Raw genomic sequence first — 21,155 nt, 5'->3', positions numbered from 1 at the left:
TTATTGCAAAGGAATTTAAGCGTAGGCATAGTGGAGTTTTTGTTCTATTATGTAGGAGCTAGGTTAGACTTTGAGTACTGTGTGCGGTTATTGTATCTCAGGAAAGAGATTGTAGCCCGAGGTAAAGTGCAACAAAGGCTTGCTCCCAGATGATGGGGCTGTCCCATGAAACTGGGCTCGTGTTCTCTAGAGTTTCAAAGAATGACATATGATTTCATTGAAACTTTGAAAATTAATTGAAACATTGAAAATTAATTAAAAAGGGAGAGACAGGGCAGATGCAGGTAAGACATTTCCCCTGGTTTGGGAGTCTAGACCAGGGCCCACAATTTTAAAAACAAACGGGATGCCGTTTAAGTTTGACATAGAGAAATAATTTTATTCCAGGGTTGTGAAACTTCGGAATTCCCTACCATCGAGGGCTGTGGAAGTTCAGTCTTTGAGGTTGACACACTCTGACATTGATATATTTCTGATTACCAGTGACATACAGAACTACTGGGATGGGTAAAAGACACCAAAGTACTCAATTAGCCATGACTGCATTGAATAGGCTCAATAGGTTGAAAGGCCGACTCTTGTTCCTATGTTCCTTGCCAAAGCCGTTGCTGGAGTTGTTTGTTAAGAAGAAAACAAGATCAGAATTACAGTTATAGTGCCATTTTTACCACTGCGATGAGTATTGTGCAGTGAAATTTAAACAGAAAGTTTTAAATGAAACTAATTAAATTTTCAGGAAATCCTAATGTTTGGATCACATGGATCCTGACAGAACATGCTCAGTGGTAGGTGACTAAACAAAATCACAAACCAGTTTCTTCCATCCAAGTACTGAGGTTCATCCTTATTTTAAGCTGAGATCAGATGAAAAGGTGATGAGGCCACAAACCAAAGTTTAAATTTGGTTACGATACCACATAACATAACTTTCTGTAGGAAGAGTTTTGCACAACTGAAGCACAAACATTTCTAGTTAGCCATACATTAAGAAACGTAGATAACAGGAGACAATTGGTTATCCCTGCCATTTTCTGCTACAATCAGCATGTAATGATGTTCATAACAGTAACAGGAGGTAATTCAGTGTACGTGCATATGTAAAATACGGCAAATATTTTGGAAAGCACTGATGTAAAAGGTACAGATTAAGTAAGAGTCTACAGGTGAGAGGCTGGAAAAGCACAACAGGTCAGAGAGCATCTGAGGAGCAGTCACGTCAATGTTTTGAACCAAAACCCTTCCTCAGGATTAGGCCTGAAACATTGGCTCACCTGCTCCTTGAATGCTGTCTGACCTGCTGTGCTTTTCTAGCCTCACACCGAGAGAGGCTGGTTTCCAGCATTTGTCACCCTTATTGTCTCCAAACCACAGATTAAATAAGAACCTGAGAAACCAGGAGTGTCTTCAAATGTATTCTATAGATTCATTATGATTTACTGTACCTTAACATTTTAAAAAAGGTAGGGCATTGCTTAACTGTTGACAATACTGAATTTCATTTTTCACCCTGTATTAGTCTATTAACCCACACTTTTAAATGGAAGGATTTGAAAATGGTCACTTTTGTGTTATAACGCTAGTTATGGCATATTTTCTGTCTCAGCTACATACTTATCACCAATTCACACACCTGCACTTGGCATTCTAAGCAAAGATCCTAAGATCATTACAAATAAAAGGAGTAGACCATTCAGCCCATCATACATGCTCTTTCAAAAAAGTCATGGCTTAATCATGTGGTGACTTCAACTCTGCTTTCCAGTCTGACCTCCAATACCCTTCCTTGTTGATCATTGGTTATTTTTGATGCTGTGTAAGGCACATCAATGTCCTAGCCTCAAGTGCTCTCTGGAAAAGACTAACAAGTTTCAAATGAAATTCCACCTCATCTTCTCAATAGGAAGCCCCTTATTGCTAAACCGTGCCCAGAGTTCTCACTCCTCCTTGGCTCATGTTTTTCTTCTTGTGCTGTGCTGTATATTCTACTGTTGAGGGTGGGTACAAAATATTTGTTCAAATTCTGTCATTTCCTAGATTCCCATTTTTAATTTTCTCTAGTTTCGCTAAGAAACCAAAGCTTATATCGGCTACTCTCTTCCTATCCATCAGATCTGACACCTTCAATTTAAAATTCTCACGACTGAACACAATCTCTTCATAGTTTCACCCCTTAAACTCACTGAAAATTTTGTCTCCTCCGAAACTGTTAAAAGGAATGGTCCACATCAACCCTAACCACTACCAATAATGGTCGCACCATCTCTGCTTAAGTCCCATCTCCTTTCCCAGAGCTTGCTGCCTTACCAAGGCCTTTAAGACCCTTTTGAAAACCCACATTTGTCAGCAAACTTTTAGCTACTCAATCTAGGTGTGCCTTCCTTGTTATGTCTGATTACACCTCTACAAAAAGTTGTGGGATACTCATACAAAAAGGTGATGCATTAATATACAAAATGCATTTTCTGCTTGGTTTTTCCCTTTTGAAAATGTTTATTTAAACAATTATCTCGTGAACCTCGACAATATAGAGAGAACAGCTTCCCCAGCTACTTTCTCTTCACCCCTTATGGATTGTTGATGCTGTAGTCCTTTGTTTCTAGACTGTCTACAAAGTAATTACATCAGGATTTTTTTGCCTATGTCATCTTGGACTCTTATCAACAATAATGAAAAATAACTGGTGAATTAGCAGGAAATTTCAGCAGGTTCAGCAATCAGATCCTCAAAATTTGACTGGACATTCTCTACTAGCACATATTGATAGAGAAAACCAAACCTTCGGTGAATGAGACTAAATGTAAAACTTGAAATTGGTACCACGTTTGCAGACAAACTTTACAACAATTTACAAACAGCCCCAAATAAGGGAAGCAATCTCAATTCATTACCAATGGAGTGAAAAGCTTTTAACTTTTCATCTACTTTTACCTGGAGCAGAAATAACAGTGAATCAAACACTATTTCGAGCAGTGTTGTAACTCTGGTAAATTCAGAGTATACTATCCTTCTGTTTAAAAAGAAGCAGGCTCAAAAAGATTGTGGATTAAAAGTATTTTGTTTAGTCCTCATCAATAAAACGCCCTACATTAAAGCATATTCAACTGTTGTTTTACCACTTGTACAGTCAACAGCTTACAATTTCCATTTTAAAGGCAGGAACATCACAAAACGACCAAATGCAGTGTAACCTTTAAGACAGAAGAAACAGCCTAAGGTACTTCATAGAGATGTAAAACAGAGGGACATCATTTGATTAATGGCAATAATAACTTGCAGTCTGAAAAGCAGTAATAAAACAATCAAAAATTAACAACCTGTTGAGTGTTTCCTGTTTCAAATTTCAAGCTTATTTTAAACTGCAGTATTGCTTTAATATGGTGTATTGTGAACAGAATGCCACAAAACTATACAATTCACTCTTCATGTTCTGTCCACTTTACTGTCAACTCATGTCTGGCTAAAAACAGTAGCAATAACTATGGCTCAAGTTGTCCTGTGTTTCAGGGAACAGACTTTTGACTGGTTGTAAAATTTACTTTTAAAAAAGCTTTCAGCCATAAAACATCACAAAAGTTGAGGTAATCTTTGAAATTAATTTAAACACACGAGACATGAATATGAACACAGAAGTAGAAAAGTGGAGGAAGATAAGTCAAAGTGCTCAATTTATTATTGATTAAACATTTTCCCTAACCTGCAAAAACTATGCGGCTAACAAAGCTTCATTCATCAATCTAATGCAGTGACAATCTCCGCTACGTTTATCCTGCGGTCATGAAAGGAGAAGAGCTAGAGGTCTGTTCTCAGACTTTCAGATTAGTACCAGTGACCTTGATACAGTTGTCCCTCTAATTCATGCACAGGACTGACCCTCCATCCCCGAACAAAGAATTTCACAAAATGGAGGATCAGAAGTAGGCCATCAAGTCAGCTCTACCATTCACTGAAATCAAGGCGATAATGTATGGTAATCCTCATTCGCACTTTCCTGCCTTTTTCTCTTTAACCTTGAGCACGTTACTGATTAAAAATCTGTCTTGACTTTGAATACACTTCATGACCCAGCCTCTACAATCCTCTGCAGTAAAGCATTTCACAGATTCACTACTTCTCAGAAAATAAATCTTCATCTCCCTCAAATGGGCCCTTTTACACTGAGATTATGCCCATTGGTCCTAGATTCGCTCCCACAAAGGGAAACCTCTCAGCATCTATTCTATTAAGTCGCCATTTAAGAGTCTTATATGTTTCAATAAGATGTCCTCTCATTCTTTGAAACACCACAAGTACAGGCTCAACCCGCTCAATCCCTCCACATAGAAAAAATCCTTTTGTACGTGGGATCAACCAAGTAAGCCTTTTCTGGATTGCGTCCGGGATCTGTCCTTAGTTTAAAAAACCAAAACTATTCACAGATTCAGTGCATACTCTTCATTGCTATGATTCTGTTTAATAAGTATTTGGACTTAAATTTATGATATTCCTGTAAACCACGTTCCTGTATATTGTAGCCAAGGTGCAGCAATTGCATAAAGCCTTCAATTTAACATGAAAGACGCACCAATGCAAACACAGCAAGGCTGGAGGACTCTCTTCCTCAGAAGATGATGGGAGCAGAGTCCTTAAGTAATTTTAAGAAAGAAGTAGATAGATTCATGATAAGCATGCAAGTTAAAAAAAAATTCACCACAATTTACTCCGTATTCCTGCACAGGTATTGAGATTCGCAATGATCATGTTGGATAGTGGAGTAGACCTAAAGAGTTGAGGGACCAACTCGTGCTCCTAACTTGTACATTTGTATGAATTTGTATATGATGTCCTACCTTCTTCACCCACACACTATTTTAACCCTTGGTTTTCAAATTAAAAACTCATGAATTCACCCCTTACCACTTATGCTCATATTGAGTTCCGATTTTAGCAATCACTGTGAGTTTGAATAAAAATATTCCTGAGCTGTCCCTTCATTTTTTTTTGATAATTAGGTTTTGGTTACTTTTCTTTTAAAAGCCATTATATCTGATGCAACATGGCTGAGCTCAACAACTTCTGTACAAAAATCTACTTCCAGCTTTTCCTTTCACTGTATCACATTAAATTTCTGCTCTTGTTACTGGCTCATTGACTAGTGGGAATTTCTTAGTCACTGAATCAGGTCCCTTCTTCACAATCAACACTCCCAAAAGATTCTTTTAAGAACAGAAAGAGTAAATTCAGAATACTTGGATTTCCAAAAGGTTGCATTATAGACTCATTGTCAAGGGCAGAGAATGCAGAGTCAGGGAACAAGTAGCTTACTGCATGCTGGCACTAACACTTACTCTGTTCTCTGTTTTAAAGTAGTTATTCAGATGAGCAGAAAGTCTAAAGTGTTGATGTGCAACAACTGTGCTCAGATCACTGTTGTTCATTGATGCAAATCACTTACAGAAATTACTCAGACTTGGCAATTAAAGCAAAATTTTAAATTGAGGGGATATTGTCGTTTAGTGAAATGTCCCAGAGCCTAGGCTAAATGCTCTAGAAGCACAGTATGAAATCCCATCCCAGCAGAATTGGAAGTTAAAATCAATTAATAAATGTGAAAAATGAAGTCCAGCTCTGTAATGGCGACTATGACAACTATCACTCATCAATGCAGAAACCTAATCTTTATCCTTTTATGCAATATCCACCATTCTTTCCTCGTTTGGCTTACGTATGTCTCCAGATCCACAGCAATGTGGCTGACTGTTTACATGCCCTCTGAAATGGCCAGGAGACCTCTCATGGGCAGAAGAAATTGGCAGACAAGGTACAGGAATCATTAACCTTAGTGATGCAGGCTAGTAAGGATATTTGTAAAAAAGCATTTGTGAAGAAGGGTAGAATTGAAAAGCAGAGAAGTTATATTTTAAAAAATTGGAATGATACCAGAACCGAAGCATTAAACTCAACAAAAGCTAAACAGGTTAGAATTGTTTTCTTGAAATGTGGAAGACTGAAGGGGGAAACTAGTGATTCTCAAGATTATGAGAAGGTTTGACAGGGTAGAGTGGAAGATGTTTGCACCGGAGGGTCTGAACTGGACACAATATTGCAAGCAAATAATAAAATGTGAGGCTGGATGAACACAGCAGGCCAAGCAGCATCTCAGGAGCACAAAAGCTGACGTTTCGAGCTCTCTGATGAAGGGTCTAGGCCCGAAACGTCAGCTTTTGTGCTCCTGAGATGCTGCTTGGCCTGCTGTGTTCATCCAGCCTCACATTTTATTACCTTGGAATCTCCAGCCTCTGCAGTTCCCATTATCTCTGACAACATTGCAAGCATTTCATTATGTTAAAGGAACTATATAAATACAAGCTGTTGCTGCATTATAAAACACAATCAAAATTAGATTTACTTTCTCCTACTCCTCCAAAACAGTCACTCAAGGCTCAAGATAATAAAATGAGAGGCTGGATGAACACAGCAGGCCAAGCAGCTTCTCAGGAGCACAAATGCAGTTCCCATTATCACTCAAGGCTCAAGCTGGCTACGAGTAGCTATACTCTGCCCATTGATTTACGCAATCACTAGGTAACCAAGTCAGTTCAACAATAAAGAATGGCATGTTAACCTGATTAAAAACACAACAGAGCAAGACATCTATCACTCAATCGCCAAGACACCTGAAGTACTAAGTTCAAGCTGCTCTCAGCTTTAATAAGGTGGCGTATTCTATTTTTAGAAAAGTACAGCTTGTTGGTCAGTGCTTACACAAGTCAAAAAACACTCCATTCTCTTTGACACAGAATTCACGCTGCACATCAGAGGTGTGTATTCTATGCAAGCAAACCGATCCATGCAATGGCACTAAACATTGCTTTTGATATAGTTTAGAAATTAATTTGACCTCTTTAATAATGAGGACGACCTTGAGATGAATTTTATTATGTCTAGAACAGGACACAATGAGAATAAGTGATATTTTAAGTATATTTTAAAATGCCAAAATTACACAATTTTAATAATTAATCGCATATATTTAAAAGATGGCTCAATATTTGAATTTATACGACTGACAAAGAAAAATGAAATTGTATTTCATTATGTAAAATTAAGAAATACAGCTTTTGAAACAGTATAATGAGATGATGTTTGGGCAAATTTTAAGCAGCTTTACTACTCTCTCATTCAAATTATGCATTTATAAGTCAGCCAATCTTTTACACCAAAATGTTAAACAATTGTATGCTTAGATAAAAAAAATAAATTTGCTACAAATTTGCACACCTTATATCAAATGGGATATATTTCAAGGAAATTTCTGAAACTGATACCTTTATTTCCCAAAATCTACAATATATCACATAACATACACAAACAGCATTCTAGGCTGCTCTTGCAGCATGCCAACATTTTACGTATTTGCTAATTGTTTTCGCCAGGTGAAAACTGCTCTCACGATAAGAATTTGATCACCTCCAGGTACCTTTTCCGATTCTCTTCACTGGATGCTCCAGCTCCACCCTTCATGAAAGGAAACTCACCTAAATTCAATCACTATCACTAATGTTATGTTCAACCAATCATCTCTTTCCCTTGCTGGGCTCCTAACCCAAACAACCTCGAGTCATCTTCAAACCCTTCCTTGTACCATCTGACAAGTGCACTGGTTGCATCCTACATTATTCAGAATATAACCAACACAGCACTATCCTTAGTTGGAGCGCCTTCAGAATTATGCAGCTATATTCTGCAATTGCTTCCCCAACTTTATCTACTTCACTAGGTTACACCTTCAGAAATGTCTTCAAAATTATGTCAGTTTGACACAGTTAGTCATAGTGTCATGCCTTAAATCAAAAGATCAAACTTCACTGTGGACTAGTGCAGAAAATTTTGGCCAAAAATCCAATCTAATCCAATCCTGAATGATTTCTTAATTTTAGACTGTGCCATGTTTCAGAGCAGATTTTAAATCTTCTTTGTCTGCTCTGTTAGACATTAAAAAAATCCCATAACATTAACCAAAAAAGAACACTCACGTTTAACACACCACTGAATGCATCCCTCTTCAAAGTCACTGTCCAAAACACATGAAAGATGAAAATGTTGGTACTGGTACCGTTAGGGCAAGTGACAGTGCTACGACTTCAACGACTACATCTTCACTCTGTCTTACAGTCGCATCTGAGTGGTGACAGGATGAGAGAAAGTAGAAGGGGTTCAGATATAGTTTGGCTTGTAAGAGACGTTACATTGTTGTCGGCATTAAGCCCAACAGGTTATCATGCTCAGCAGGTATGCCAGAGCAAGCGGTATCAAGGACAAAGCAATAAAAGAGATATCTGTTCAATACCATCTTGTGGGAATTGCCTTGAACCCTTATCTACTTCATTGTCCAAGATTCTTTCAGCAGTCTTTTCTGCAAGAGTTAATGCATGCCTGCTTCCTTATTTCGCAAACAGGAGAAAAGGGGAAGTTTTTGTCTCCAGAAAAAAGGCTTTCAGCCATCAGCACGCTTTAGGCTATTTATCAGTATGCATGATTGCATTACTTGAGAGGAGACGGACAACTTAAGAGTTTAATGATAAGCAGAAAGTAGGCACAGTAAGTATTTCTTTTCAATAACAGGTCAATGTAGTTGCAGGGAGGGCAGAGAGAGTCGTGCAGGGGAACAAGCAAATGTCAAATTATGTAGAGATGGAGGTTAAAGGTGATATGTTACTGCTATACATTCTTGATAGGAAAGGATGCCTGCCCACTTCTCATAAGTTCATTAAATCAATGTTCCTAGGTTTTAGTGTACTTAGGTACAACATTTATACTTGCCTGTGCTATACAACGGTTATCAATGAATGCATCATGAAAGAACTCCAATTTGCACCATCATGATCCCCGACACCATTTTAGAGAACTTAAGTGCCTTGCCACTCCTTTCAATACTCCAGATATCCTTCTCCACTTCCCAAGTCATGGCATTGCAGTTAGCTGTTTAAATGGCTGTTAGCCATTTTAGTTGCTTTAATATAAACTTACCAACCTTCCAGGAAACTGCTCTTAGATTTCTCATGATTGGTTACAAATATTAAGAATGGATTTTTCTTTACTAACTTTAACCAGTTTTATTTATTAATTCTAAAATAACGTTTGAAATGAGGATATGGCTGACAGTCAAAGATCATCAAATCTCTGTTAGCTTTCAAATCGTTGTGCAAAGGTGGTCTAGAGTGAGGCAGGAGTTGCCAGAAAGCCATTACAGTGAGTATGGGGAAAACGGACCTGAGAGAGGTGGCACACTATGCGATGAAAATGCCAAGGATGAATCTGGCTTGTGTTAGTAACCTTGGTTAAGATGACAGAACAGCACCTGGCTTACTATCCCCATTAGGCAAGTGAGCTATGGTGCATGCTTTGCACATTTGTAGCATGCCCATCACATGCTGCTGAATAACATGGAAAATCATCTCAGGTCCATGCTGCCTTAGGCAGACAGCTATCAAACCTCTGTCCCACTCACACATCAACATCTACTTATATATATTCCCAGATAGCCCCAGAACATAACTGATAACAAAAAATACTTACAAGTTCAGTTTTGAGATTTGTAGGTTAAAAGGGAGATCTTAAAGAAAACTTCATTGTGCTATCAGCAGGGTTTAAAGCTCTCCAAGCCAACAAGCAAATCCAATCCAATTTAAAAGGATCAATCTGATTAAAATTGATCTCCAGTTACGAAAATCCATATTCTTACTTTTAAGAGAAAGCAATGAGACCAAACTCAACAATGTTTCAACTTGTCATTGGTTGCTATTAACTTTTAAGCAAATGTCTAAAATTTACTTCTGGGATAAATCTTTCCAAATCAGACATCTAGTGTTAATGTTTGTTCTGCTAACTGCATATTAAATAGCATTTAGTAGTGACTGTGAAGTTTACTCAACTTACTCACCATTCCATGTTAATGTGTTAAGTTCCTACCTGTAAGTCCTCGAAAGTCATCAGGAAGGGCACTCAGCAGCTGTACCTGCATTGCTTGCTTTCATTGACTGATGTACAAGAACACCTAGATCTTGTTGTGCTTCCCCTTTACCTAACGACTCCATTAAGATAGTAATCTGCCTTCCTGTTCTTGCCACCAAAGTGTATAACCACACATTTATCCACATTAAACTGCATCTGCCATGCATCCGTCCACTCACCTAGCCTGTCCAAGCCACCCCGTATTCTCATAACATCCTCCTCACATTTCACACTGCCACCCAACCAAATGCCCAAATGAACTCAGTTTATACAAGGCTGGTAGGTTATCAAGATTAGAATCCCACCGCATTTCAGATTTTGGGTTGCAATTGTCACAAAGGATAAATAAAAATTTCTCTCTTTTGTCTGTAACTTTGTTAAAAATAATTCTTTATAATGAATCTCTATTTACACACACTATGACACATCTCTGAAGCAGGTGGGACTTGAACCCAGGTCTCCTGGCCTGGAGGGAGGGATAGCATCACTGTTCCACAAGCCCCTCAAAGCTACTTTGTTGCAGATATTTTTAAATCAAACTTTTGTTATGACACACCTCTGAAGCAAGGGAGGCTTGAACAATGGCCTTCTGGGTCAAAAGGTAGGGACACTATTACAATGTCACAAAAGCTCTTAAAATTCACAACCTGTGATGGGGGTCAGGAACTGCACAAGGTCAATTGCTTGGATGGTAGCTACGCTCACACTATATTACCATTGCTGACTAAAATCGGGCTTGTAGGTACTGTTAATCAACCTGTTCGGATATGTTATCACACACATCTGGGGCCAGTGCGACTTGAATCCATCCTTCAGGCCCTAGTTTGTTACTTGCTTACTAATTGTCAGAAAACTACCTAATTACTTCGTTTAAAAAATACAAAAACAGTTAATAAGTTATAATAGGTAATTAATTTGCTCTATTCAATGCAAATTTGGCTCAATTCATGCTGGCAGAACTGTGAAATTCGCCACTGGACCTTAAGATGGATACCCAAAATAAACTCCAAATCTATTAGAAGATTAAATCCCCAGAGCCAATAAATAGAACAATTGGCCGTGGCTGTGCTCCTTTAGCAGCTAAAACAACAGAGCAAAAGATTACTTCTATCATCTGGTTGCGGAGGGCTCTAATGGCACAGTGGTAGTGTCCCTATCTCTCAATAAGGAGCCTGGTTCAAGGTTCAAGTTATACATGCTCCAGAGGTAAGTAATAACCTCTCTGAACAAGTCAATCAGAAAATATTTATTGCACAGTCAGGTGGCAAATCAACAACAAAACCTCATTTGTTTTATTTCAACTGATATCTTTAGTGGCGGTCACACCAACGCATTTAGAGTAGAGGCAGAGGCTGCATCAGGGTTCTGCATATTTGAAGGCTCTTCTTAAAGTTTACCTTTTGGTTTTCAAGGTCTGATTTCTCATGCTCACTAACTCCGTTTTAGGTGACGCGATCATGTGGTAACGTTATTTTCTGTACTGATGTATGTACTGCGTGATATATTTTGCGTTTCGACTGAAAAAGCGGGAGGATTGGCCAAATTCACCAATACCAACATCAATAAGCATCAAAACTCCATTAAACTTAAAGCCTTGGCACACAAGGAAAGCATTAATTTTCTACAGACACGGTATTTAAATTGGCAGAAGACAACAAGTATAAGGTGGCAACAAATTTTTTCTCCCAAAACTAACAGAAACTTCTATACACAAATATCTATAAAATTCCAGAATTGAGAGATCACAGCTAATACATTTTCATAAAGCTAGAATATCTTAACCAGCCTTACTGACCTTTACATCATCTAGGATCTCAACCCTAGATCTAATTTAACAGTTGACCAACTGTTCATGACAAAAAACATCCACTGTGTATTCCCCAGACTGTAGCTCCTGAATATATGCAGCATTAAGCTAAAGACTCCACATTCATTTGCAAGTGATTTTCAGTAATTTCAAATTCTCAAAGCTCCTAATTCTTTCATTGAAAGGTTTAAAGCTGTTTTCCCTGCTTTGCTACTTGTCTCTCCCTCCCAAATTTTGTGACCATCCAGTCTGCTCACTGCCTCCATCTCTTCCCCTACAGCTCCCTATCCTTCTGTCTTTCCTCCCATCCCTTGTGGTTTCCCCACTTGCTCCCAACATCCCCTTGTGGAATTCATATCTCCACAACCCCTTCCCCTTGCGGTCATCCCATCTAGTTCTCCAGCCCAACTCTTGTCTCTCCCCTACCATCTGCAGCCTATCCCTCCTTCACATGGCTTTCTCTCCCTCGTGGCCTTGTCTCCCGCCCTCAAACTCCTCTTTCTAGTACCCAGGCCCCTGCCCCACCCCAGGTGCCTCCACATTTCTTCCTCCTCCTCCTCCTGACCCTAACAGCCTCCCTGTCTCCCTCTCCTCCCCTTCCACCCTTGCTTCCACTTCCCCCATCCTTTTGGGATCCCCTTCCTCACTTCCATCCCCTCCCACCTAATCACATGTCCATCACCTCAAACCCCCTTCGTGGTCCCTCTACAGCCTTCTTGATTTGGTCTCTTCTCCTCAGCATCTCCTGTACCCCTAAATCCCCCAGCTGCTGTCTTCCTCTCCCCACCAAAAATCTGTAACTTTCCCCATCTGCCCCCTCCAACTCCAGCCCGCCTTCCAGCTTCTCCTCCAGACCAAATCCTCTTCTCCTCTCTTCTCCCTGCACCCTCACCAAGTCCATTTCCTGCTTTTCCCCATTCCTTGCTGCCCAATAAAGTCTGTCTAAGACAAACCTGTTTCTGATGGCATCTTCTAGGTAAACCTTGTGCATTTAGACAATTGAAAGATGAACTCTAATACCGAACACACAAACTGCTAAGTAACATGTGTCTTCAAAGCCTGCAAAATCTATCCCAGGCTCCACCCCTGCCTCTTTGACCTGTCTGTCTCCTCTCCACCTATCTTCTCTTTTATCTATCATCTATCTTCTATCCGTCTCCCCCTGTCTCCCTATAAATCTGGCAAATACAAGCCTGTTATTTTAATAACAAAGTGTGGAGCTGGATGAACACAGCAGGCCAAGCAGCATCTTAGGAGCACAAAAGCTGACGTTTCGGGCCTAGACTCTTCATCAGACCAAAATGTCAGCTTCTGTGCTCCTAAGATGCTGCTTAGCCTGCGTGTTCATCCAGCTCTACACTTTGTTATCTTCGATTCTCCAGCATCTGCAGTTCTATTATCTCAGTTATTTTAATGTTCGTGATAGTGAAACATTTTAGAAAATTAATAGTCGTCATTTGGACAAGTACGGATTTAATTTTTTTTAAAAAGCCAGTACGACAATGACAATGTGTGTTAAACTAACACGGTTATATTTTTGATGAAGTAACAGAGAGTGGTACAGTTAAACGTTGAGAGTAGGGACTTTCAAAGAGGAAGGAATAGAATGGATTAAGAATTAACAATGGAATAAGAAGTGGAACAGACAGCTGAACTGCTGTTTGGAATCTTCATTGCAATGAAGTCCCTGAACTCCTTGCACTTGTTGCAGCTAAAGGAAGATGTCATGGGTGTCTTTAAAATAAATAAAACTTACTGACATCTGGTATCATTAACAATTAAAAATAACACAAACAAACTCAGTACACTTAAAGGGAATAAAGTGAAAAATGTTCAGTTTCAGCAGCATAAATTAAAACTGGCTTAGTCATGATGGAAAATTCAAAGTGAAGGCACTTCTGATTAAAAATGCAAATGCATATTCTCAAACAATCCAAGTGATACATAGTTGTTTTAGAATTCACTGGAGATGAACAGTTTTTCAGAAGAAAAATGTCACGTTAACAGGCTTGTCAATCATATTTCAATGGGCTTGAATTAAAATTACCAAACAATAGATTGCCATTTCTATGCCGATATAACAGAAATTTCATACTTCAAATGATACACCGAAATCCATCCTAATGTAGGACTGCAATCTCAGGGCAATTGAAATTTTGCCCAACACCTCCATGAGGCTGTATTTGAATGCAGAATGCCAGCCTACTCTTCACTCAAATGGAAACTTTCACTTGCATTCCAATGACAGTCTACAAAGCAGATTGCAATTTACATACTGAGCAATATGCTTTACCCAGTCACCACCAATTCACAAAAGGTAATGGTAAAGTTGTCCTAGTTCTACTAGGCCACAGGACTTCTCTCTCATTAGGTGGTAGTTTAACTCACCTCAGTGAAGTGAGAGGTTAAGGAGAGTCCTTCATGTTAACCTTAGTCAGTGCGGGAATTGAACCTCTGCTACCGGCGTCACTCTGCACTGCAAACTAATCGTCCAACCAAATGAGCTAATTAATTGAGCCCCGAAAATCCATAATTCAATTCTGCTAATTCTTATCATTAACAGCAGTGCTAATCTAATATATCCACACTGTTAAAGTCTAATTTAGCACTCAGTTTGTTAAAGAACATTGTACCCATATCTTTGATTTTGTTTTACGCAAGAGAAGAGAACTAGAATACTTTGGAGACACTGCACACAACACTCAAAAGTCTTGCCCATTACTATATTTAACAAAATCTCAAGTCTATGAGCTCATCCATAAAGACAAAGCTCTCACTATGTAGGGAGATAAAAATATAACAAGTCCACTAGACATTCCAAACATACTGCTACATTGAGTAACAGAAACAACACAGTCTAGTATGAAAGCTAGGCAAATATATCCAACATGTGCAAAAAGCGGTAGGCATTTTAACTCCATGGAAAAGTTTCCAAATCCTGGCAAGGTAGAGCTCTTAGTTGCCCCCTCACTTATAGTTAAGTTTTTTTTAAATGAATAACAATTTCTTCCTGCAAATGGTTAGGCTGTTTAATAGATTACTGAACAATGTGATATGTTGCCTAAAATATAATCAGCATATCTACCTTTATTTATGGACAAATAGCTTGACTCAGCAATTCACAATATAATTTCTTTCAACGGTGAGCAATGAGCTTACTCTTAAGGTCTCTCAAACCATAGATGACAATATAAGTAGCTAAGAGCCACTTGTCCAATCATTCCTTTTAAATGGTGTTTACTTACTTGATCACGGTCTCCTGCAAAGCAACAGCTCTTCATTGTGCAGGAATTGAAATATCCTTGGTTATCAAACTCAAACACAGACTGTGGCGAATGAATGTCATATAATACTGGAGGTAGGCGACGCCGCAGTGCCAACAGCTGGGTCCCACTACTATTGAAGCGGACACTCATGGCACTCTGCATAGGAAGTTTTCCTCCATAACGGAGCAAGGAGCTACAAGAAGAACACAGGGGGTTACAAGAAATCCTAGCAGACCACCCGCCTGTACAAATTCTGATTATTAATGCACTTTTAACTTTGCCACGAGTTTGTGTTATTTAGAGATCCTTAACAAACCCATCTGCCTCAGAAAAGCAACCAATGTTTTCACAGAAAAGCCATTCCTTCTAAGACATGTGAACTCGCATGTTGATTAAGTAGCAACATTTTTCACACCACAACTAAATGACTGCAGATTTGTCGAGAAACAGAAGCTCAATTGGTAGTGTAGGAATTCATACAGTCCTCATATCAAAAATAAGTTCACTGGCTGAGAGCTAGTGAAACACCTTCAGGAATATCTTTCTCAATATCTCTACCTTCACTGCACACCAATCACAATCCTCCCCTTCCAAATACTGGCTTTAGCAGCATTGAAAATGTATTTAAAAAGTGAGAATCCTAACCCAAGTAAAATTACAATCAGAGATAAAATCACAGATACATGCATTAGTAGTCAAAAATTTCTGGATGAAATGCAAATATACCTATTATGTAAAGTGAACTCAGTACCTGAAGATATTTTGATCTGCAACAGGGTACTTATTATTTATTTGTGAATACCTCAGGTTGTAAAGCTAATTATAGCGCATTAGAAGACATTAAAAGTCATACAATAGGTCACTTAGTATACAGACTATACCACAAATATTCTACCAGAACTGTCACAATGAATTTCCAATTTTTAAAAAAATTAACTCAGGTATGCTGTGACAAACCTCTGGAGCAGGTGGGACTTGAAGCTAGGTCCTGTAGCCTAGAGGTAGGGACATTGCCACTGTGCCACAACAGCCCTTTGAATTTCCAATCATAGCTGACTGCCTCATAATCTCTCACTAAATGCCAGACTATGAGCACAGGAGAGAACAAGACAAACATGAACAGGTTGAATTTTGCCTGTTAGATTTATTTGCACCAATAATACATTTATCCCTTTAAAATATTCCCATTGAACACCAACAGAACTAAGTACCCAGTTCCTCAGGCAACCTGTAATTTTTCAACGAAATCTACAAGGAGAGTTCTAGCTTAGCATCTGTCTGAATTCTCTTGCACAGTGAATAATTTCCTTGACATTGTGTTCAACAGAAACTGATGCAGATGGATCACTGGTATGATTGCACAGAAGTCACATGTTCTATAAGTTAAAAATATTCAGCTCAAGAATGACGACTGAAGTGCTGAGAGTAGTTTTAGAAATAAGAAAAACAACATACTTTCTAACATTCATAAATCAAAAAGAGAAAAAGCAAAGCAGCTCTGACTGTTCTACTTACTTGAACCTCTAATTATAGCAGCAGTCTCAATTTTATATATTATTGCTTTCTCCAGCCTACAATTGGAATCTTGTTGCGTATGGGTTCAACTCATTATCGGAGAATCTTCCCAAATGCTGCATTTTTGCCTAACAGCTTCCCACAGCATCAATAACCTTTTTGAACTAATATAAAAACTAAAATCTAATAATTAAGAACCGGTACAGTATTTTCTTTCCCCAATTTAAACGTTATCCTTTTTATTTAATCAATTATATTTCTTCCACCACTGGATTGCTGAGTAATGGCAAATTCACAAGAAAATGTACACATCCTCCTTTCTTAATAATGGACTTTATGAACTAAAGTAATCTATGAGAATATCTCGCTTAAAAGTTCAAAGAAATAAAAAATTCTCCTAACTCTTGGCCATGCAACAAAGTATAGAATATTAATTCAGCATTCTACACTCAAAGAGTCACCAAGCTGTAACTGCAAACAAAAGCCATTCCAACACAGGTTGTATAATTTGGTCAATAACTATAGAACTAGTCTTGTTTTCTGTTGAAACGCTTGGCTTTTCGAACCGCCACAGAACAAACTGGGGGAAAAAAGATGGCAGATTTGGTCAAAAAGAGACCCAAAATATTTACTTTAGCCATTCCTCTCCCTATCATGGTTTAAGTCACCCATTTATAAGCAAAAGTATAATTATTGCTTATGATTAGACAAAGCTGTAAAAAGCTGCCCTGTATAGATCATACGTTTTGCTTTTCCAAGGCCTTTCCTAAGACCTAAAGATAACCCTTTAGAAATATTGATTATAGACCCATCTTAACCAATGATATGGTTGCTGATTTACAAGATGAAAGGAGAATAACACATTCTGCTGCTCTTAGTGTTAAAGTTAATTAATTTTAAGGGATTTACACATATTTTTACAGCCAGTGGCTATAACTTTGAAAATGCCTGCAATGGATGACTTAGCCGGTGAGACGCACAAATGTTTGTCCGAAGATGACCTTTTTTTGATCATCCCCAGCATCCGTAGTACTTTTTGCATTTCGCTAATTTTTATGCAGAGATCCAATTAATCAGAAATATTTTTAATGCTCAAATGTTAAAATATTTTCTCTCAAATTACTTTACACTAACAAAGTTCAACTTTTGTGTCATGTACATTACATGGACAAAAGCATCAAAAAGCAGTTTGCATAATTACTGATAGTACAACCGCTAGCACAACAAATAATTAAGAGAAAATACAAATATTTGAAGGAAACCCTGGGAGTACAAATTACACACCTATCATCAGATATTACAAAAGTTCAATTTCTTTATACACTTAAAAAAAGACAGTCACATTTAATACCATCAGAATGACTCAAAGCACTTATAATCCCACACCCTGTCCTCAGAAACATACATGTTGAAGCAATTCATCAGCCACCCAACATCTTCCCTTCAGAACTCATGCTAATTATCTTCACATCCCCTCATTTGCATACACACACACACACACACTGACTATCTCCAGGGCATTTCAGAACACTAGACATAGAATAGTGCAGTGCAGTATAGGGCCTTCAGCCCACGATGTTGTGCGACCTATTATCCTACTCTAAGATCAAACTACCCTGCATACCTTACATTGTACTATCATCCATGTGCCTATCCAAGAGTCACTTAAATGTCCCTAATGTATCTAACTCCACTACCACTGCCAGCAGCGCATTCCACACGCTCACACTCTGTGTGAAGGACCTACATCTGTACCTTCCTCCAATCACCTTATAATTATGACCCCTCATAATAGTCATTCCCATCCTGGGAAGAAGTCTCTGGCTATCCACTCCATCTATGCCGCTCATCATCTTGTATACCTCTATCAAGTCACCTCTCATCCTTCTTCGCTCCAACAAGAAAAGCCTAGCTTCCTCAACCTTTCCTCAAAAGTCCTGCCCTCAAGTCCAGGCAGCATCGTGGTAAATTTCCTCTGCACCCTCTCTAAAGCTTCCACATCCTTCCTATTATGAGGCAACCAGAACTGAACACAATATTCCAAGTGTGGTCTAATCAGGGTTTTATGGAGCTGCAGCATAACCTCGCGGCTTTAAAACTCAATTCCCCTATCAATGAAAGTCAACACACCATATGTCATCTTAACAACCCAATTAACTTGGGTAGCATCTTTGAGGGAGCTATGGACGTGAACACAGAGATCCCTCTGTTCCTCAACACTGCCAAGAATCCTGCCATTAATCCTACATTCAAATTCGACCTTCCAAAATTAATCACTTCACACTTTCCGGGTTGAATTCCAACTGCCACTTCTTTGCCCGGCTCTGCATCCCGTCAATGTCTCGTTGCAGCCTACAACAGCCCTCCACACTATCCCCAACTCCACCAACCTTCATGTCATCAGCAAACTTACTAACTCACCCTTCACTTCCTCATCTAATTTATATATAAAGATTACACAGCAGAGATCACAGAACAGACCCCTGCAGAACAGCACTGGTTACCGAGCTCCAGGCTGAATACTTTCCATCTTCTACCACCCTCTGTCTTCTACTGGACAGCCAGTTTTGTATCCAGACAGCCAAATTTTCCTGAATCCCATACCTCCTTACTTCATTTCCATTTCACATATCCAGTATCTGGAATAGTTTCCTTTCAATATAGTGGTACTTGATTGAATTGAATTAGTCCTGTTTTTCACAGCCAGAAGACACTTTTTGCATACTGCTGGGCAGATGCTTGTGCTACAGCAGTACTGGAACAGAACAGTTCGATTGGACATACAATTAATTCTGATTATAAATATTCAGCAGTACATTTAAGTAGTTGTCAGGACCATTGCCCTTTGCTGGATCCAGTGTGGGAGAATCAGAACTCAGGGTCACTGCTTTAAAAAAAAGGACATTTAGAATAGTATCAAGTTTTTTTTTCCCTCAGTGTCCTTGAGACTTTGGAATGTATTTAATTATATGGTGGCAAGAAAACCCACAGCAGCTGCTGTCTTGTATCCAACATTGAAATGAAAGACCGGAAAATCATTATGTCCTCATACAATAAGGAAAGAACTGATTTACAGGATCCAAGTCTGAAAACAACACTGAGCTAAAGGCCTATTTCTAATGATTCATCACATCTATTAAAGGAGAAAACATCAATATATAATTGTACAAAGTAAATTAGTACTGTCTCAGTAATGGTAAAATGGCCAATTGTACTAAATTTATGAAGTAAATTGATCAAACATGGAGTAAATGGAAGTTTATTTTATTTAACTTGTGAAATTTATTTTAAACTTCACAATTTGTAATGGTACCTACCCACCTCTCAGCAAATGAATCAATAATGTTATTTAAATCTGCAAATTTTGTTTGCTCATTTTCACAACAGTTATAAATTCAACCCGAATTCAGACAGTGTCTTCAACAATCTCAGTTGCTTTCTGGCCACTCTTCAGAATAAAGTTTTTGAAGCACAAGAAACAATCTTGAATCCAAGTTTCGAGTACAGGCTTGATGAATGTGCGTCAAGAGTGATTCTATCTTTTCTCTGCTGAAACTGGTCCCATGTTAGACTGTGAATTACTGACAAGCATTTAACCACTTCAGCAAGGTCTTAAATTGATTTCTTGATATGTCTAGTGCTTTCTTCAATAAATTCAATTTGTCTCTTGGGTGACAAGAAATGTACCTGAAACTCTGATGAAAAGTCACCAAACTGAAATGTTAACACAGAGTCACTGTCATGCAGCCTGGCCAGCTGAGTATTTCCAGAATCTTCAGATCTTATTTCTGGTTTCCAGCATCCAGTTTCTTGCCTTTGCTAAATTACTAGAAACTTTTCAATTTGTACCTCTACCATTTTCAGAGTCAACATGATCAGACCAAATCTAATCATCAATGCAGAAACTCAGTGGATCTGGCAGCAGTGTCCTGAACAACAGCCACACCAAACTTGAAATGTTAACTCACTCACTCTCTACAAATGCTGCCAGATCTGCCGAGTTTCTCCAGTCTGTTTAAGATTTCCAACATCTGCGGTATTTTATCTTTATTCAAATATGACTACCTTTTGCTCACAATAAAATCTAAAATATTGCCATTAGATTGGGGCTTATGCCACAAAAGCTCATCCTCTTCAAATAAGCAGTTAAAGTATTTTGCTTCTCTTCTGACCAAACAACCAATGGACATCTTTTCAATCTCTTTCTCGCATACTGCATTCCTTGTGTGTTTCTTTTGCTTGGTCAGAGTTGCTCTTTTCCAGTTGCAATCTGCAATGCATCCAGTTTACATCACTAAGGATGTAAGTAAAGCTTGCATTGTTGCACAAAATCTCTACATTAGGAAGAATGTAGAGAGAAGAACATGGGGAAAACAGCTTCCATTTGATAGCACATTTGGGATGGACATTTACTTTTTGCGTTACACATCGCAATCCTTTGTCATTTCGTTTTAAAGATCTTACAATTGAAAGAATTTCTTGAACTGAAAAATTCCTCTTTCTGCTAATCCCCTATTGCTTCATCTACTCTAGAAAAAGGAGATTTCTAAGGGTCACCAGACCCGAAACGTTAACTG

At 38.6% G+C, this 21,155-nt stretch overlaps 1 protein-coding gene across 1 annotated transcript in view; it reads right to left on the bottom strand.

Moving 5' to 3' along the window:
- Positions 1-21,155, bottom strand: part of dcaf5 (ddb1 and cul4 associated factor 5) — an 86,050-nt gene that overhangs the window by 25,011 nt on the left and 39,884 nt on the right. Inside the window, exon 6 of the mRNA XM_048537916.2 lies at positions 15,043-15,256. Coding sequence (XP_048393873.2) covers positions 15,043-15,256 — 214 coding nt within the window. The remainder of the gene's footprint in view (positions 1-15,042; positions 15,257-21,155) is intronic.

This window comes from Stegostoma tigrinum, chromosome 10 (genome assembly GCF_030684315.1).
Source record: "Stegostoma tigrinum isolate sSteTig4 chromosome 10, sSteTig4.hap1, whole genome shotgun sequence".
NCBI classification, from domain to species: Eukaryota; Metazoa; Chordata; class Chondrichthyes; order Orectolobiformes; family Stegostomatidae; genus Stegostoma; species Stegostoma tigrinum.
Note: the sequence above shows the minus strand (reverse complement) of the source record. Positions and strands in the feature narration are given on the sequence as shown.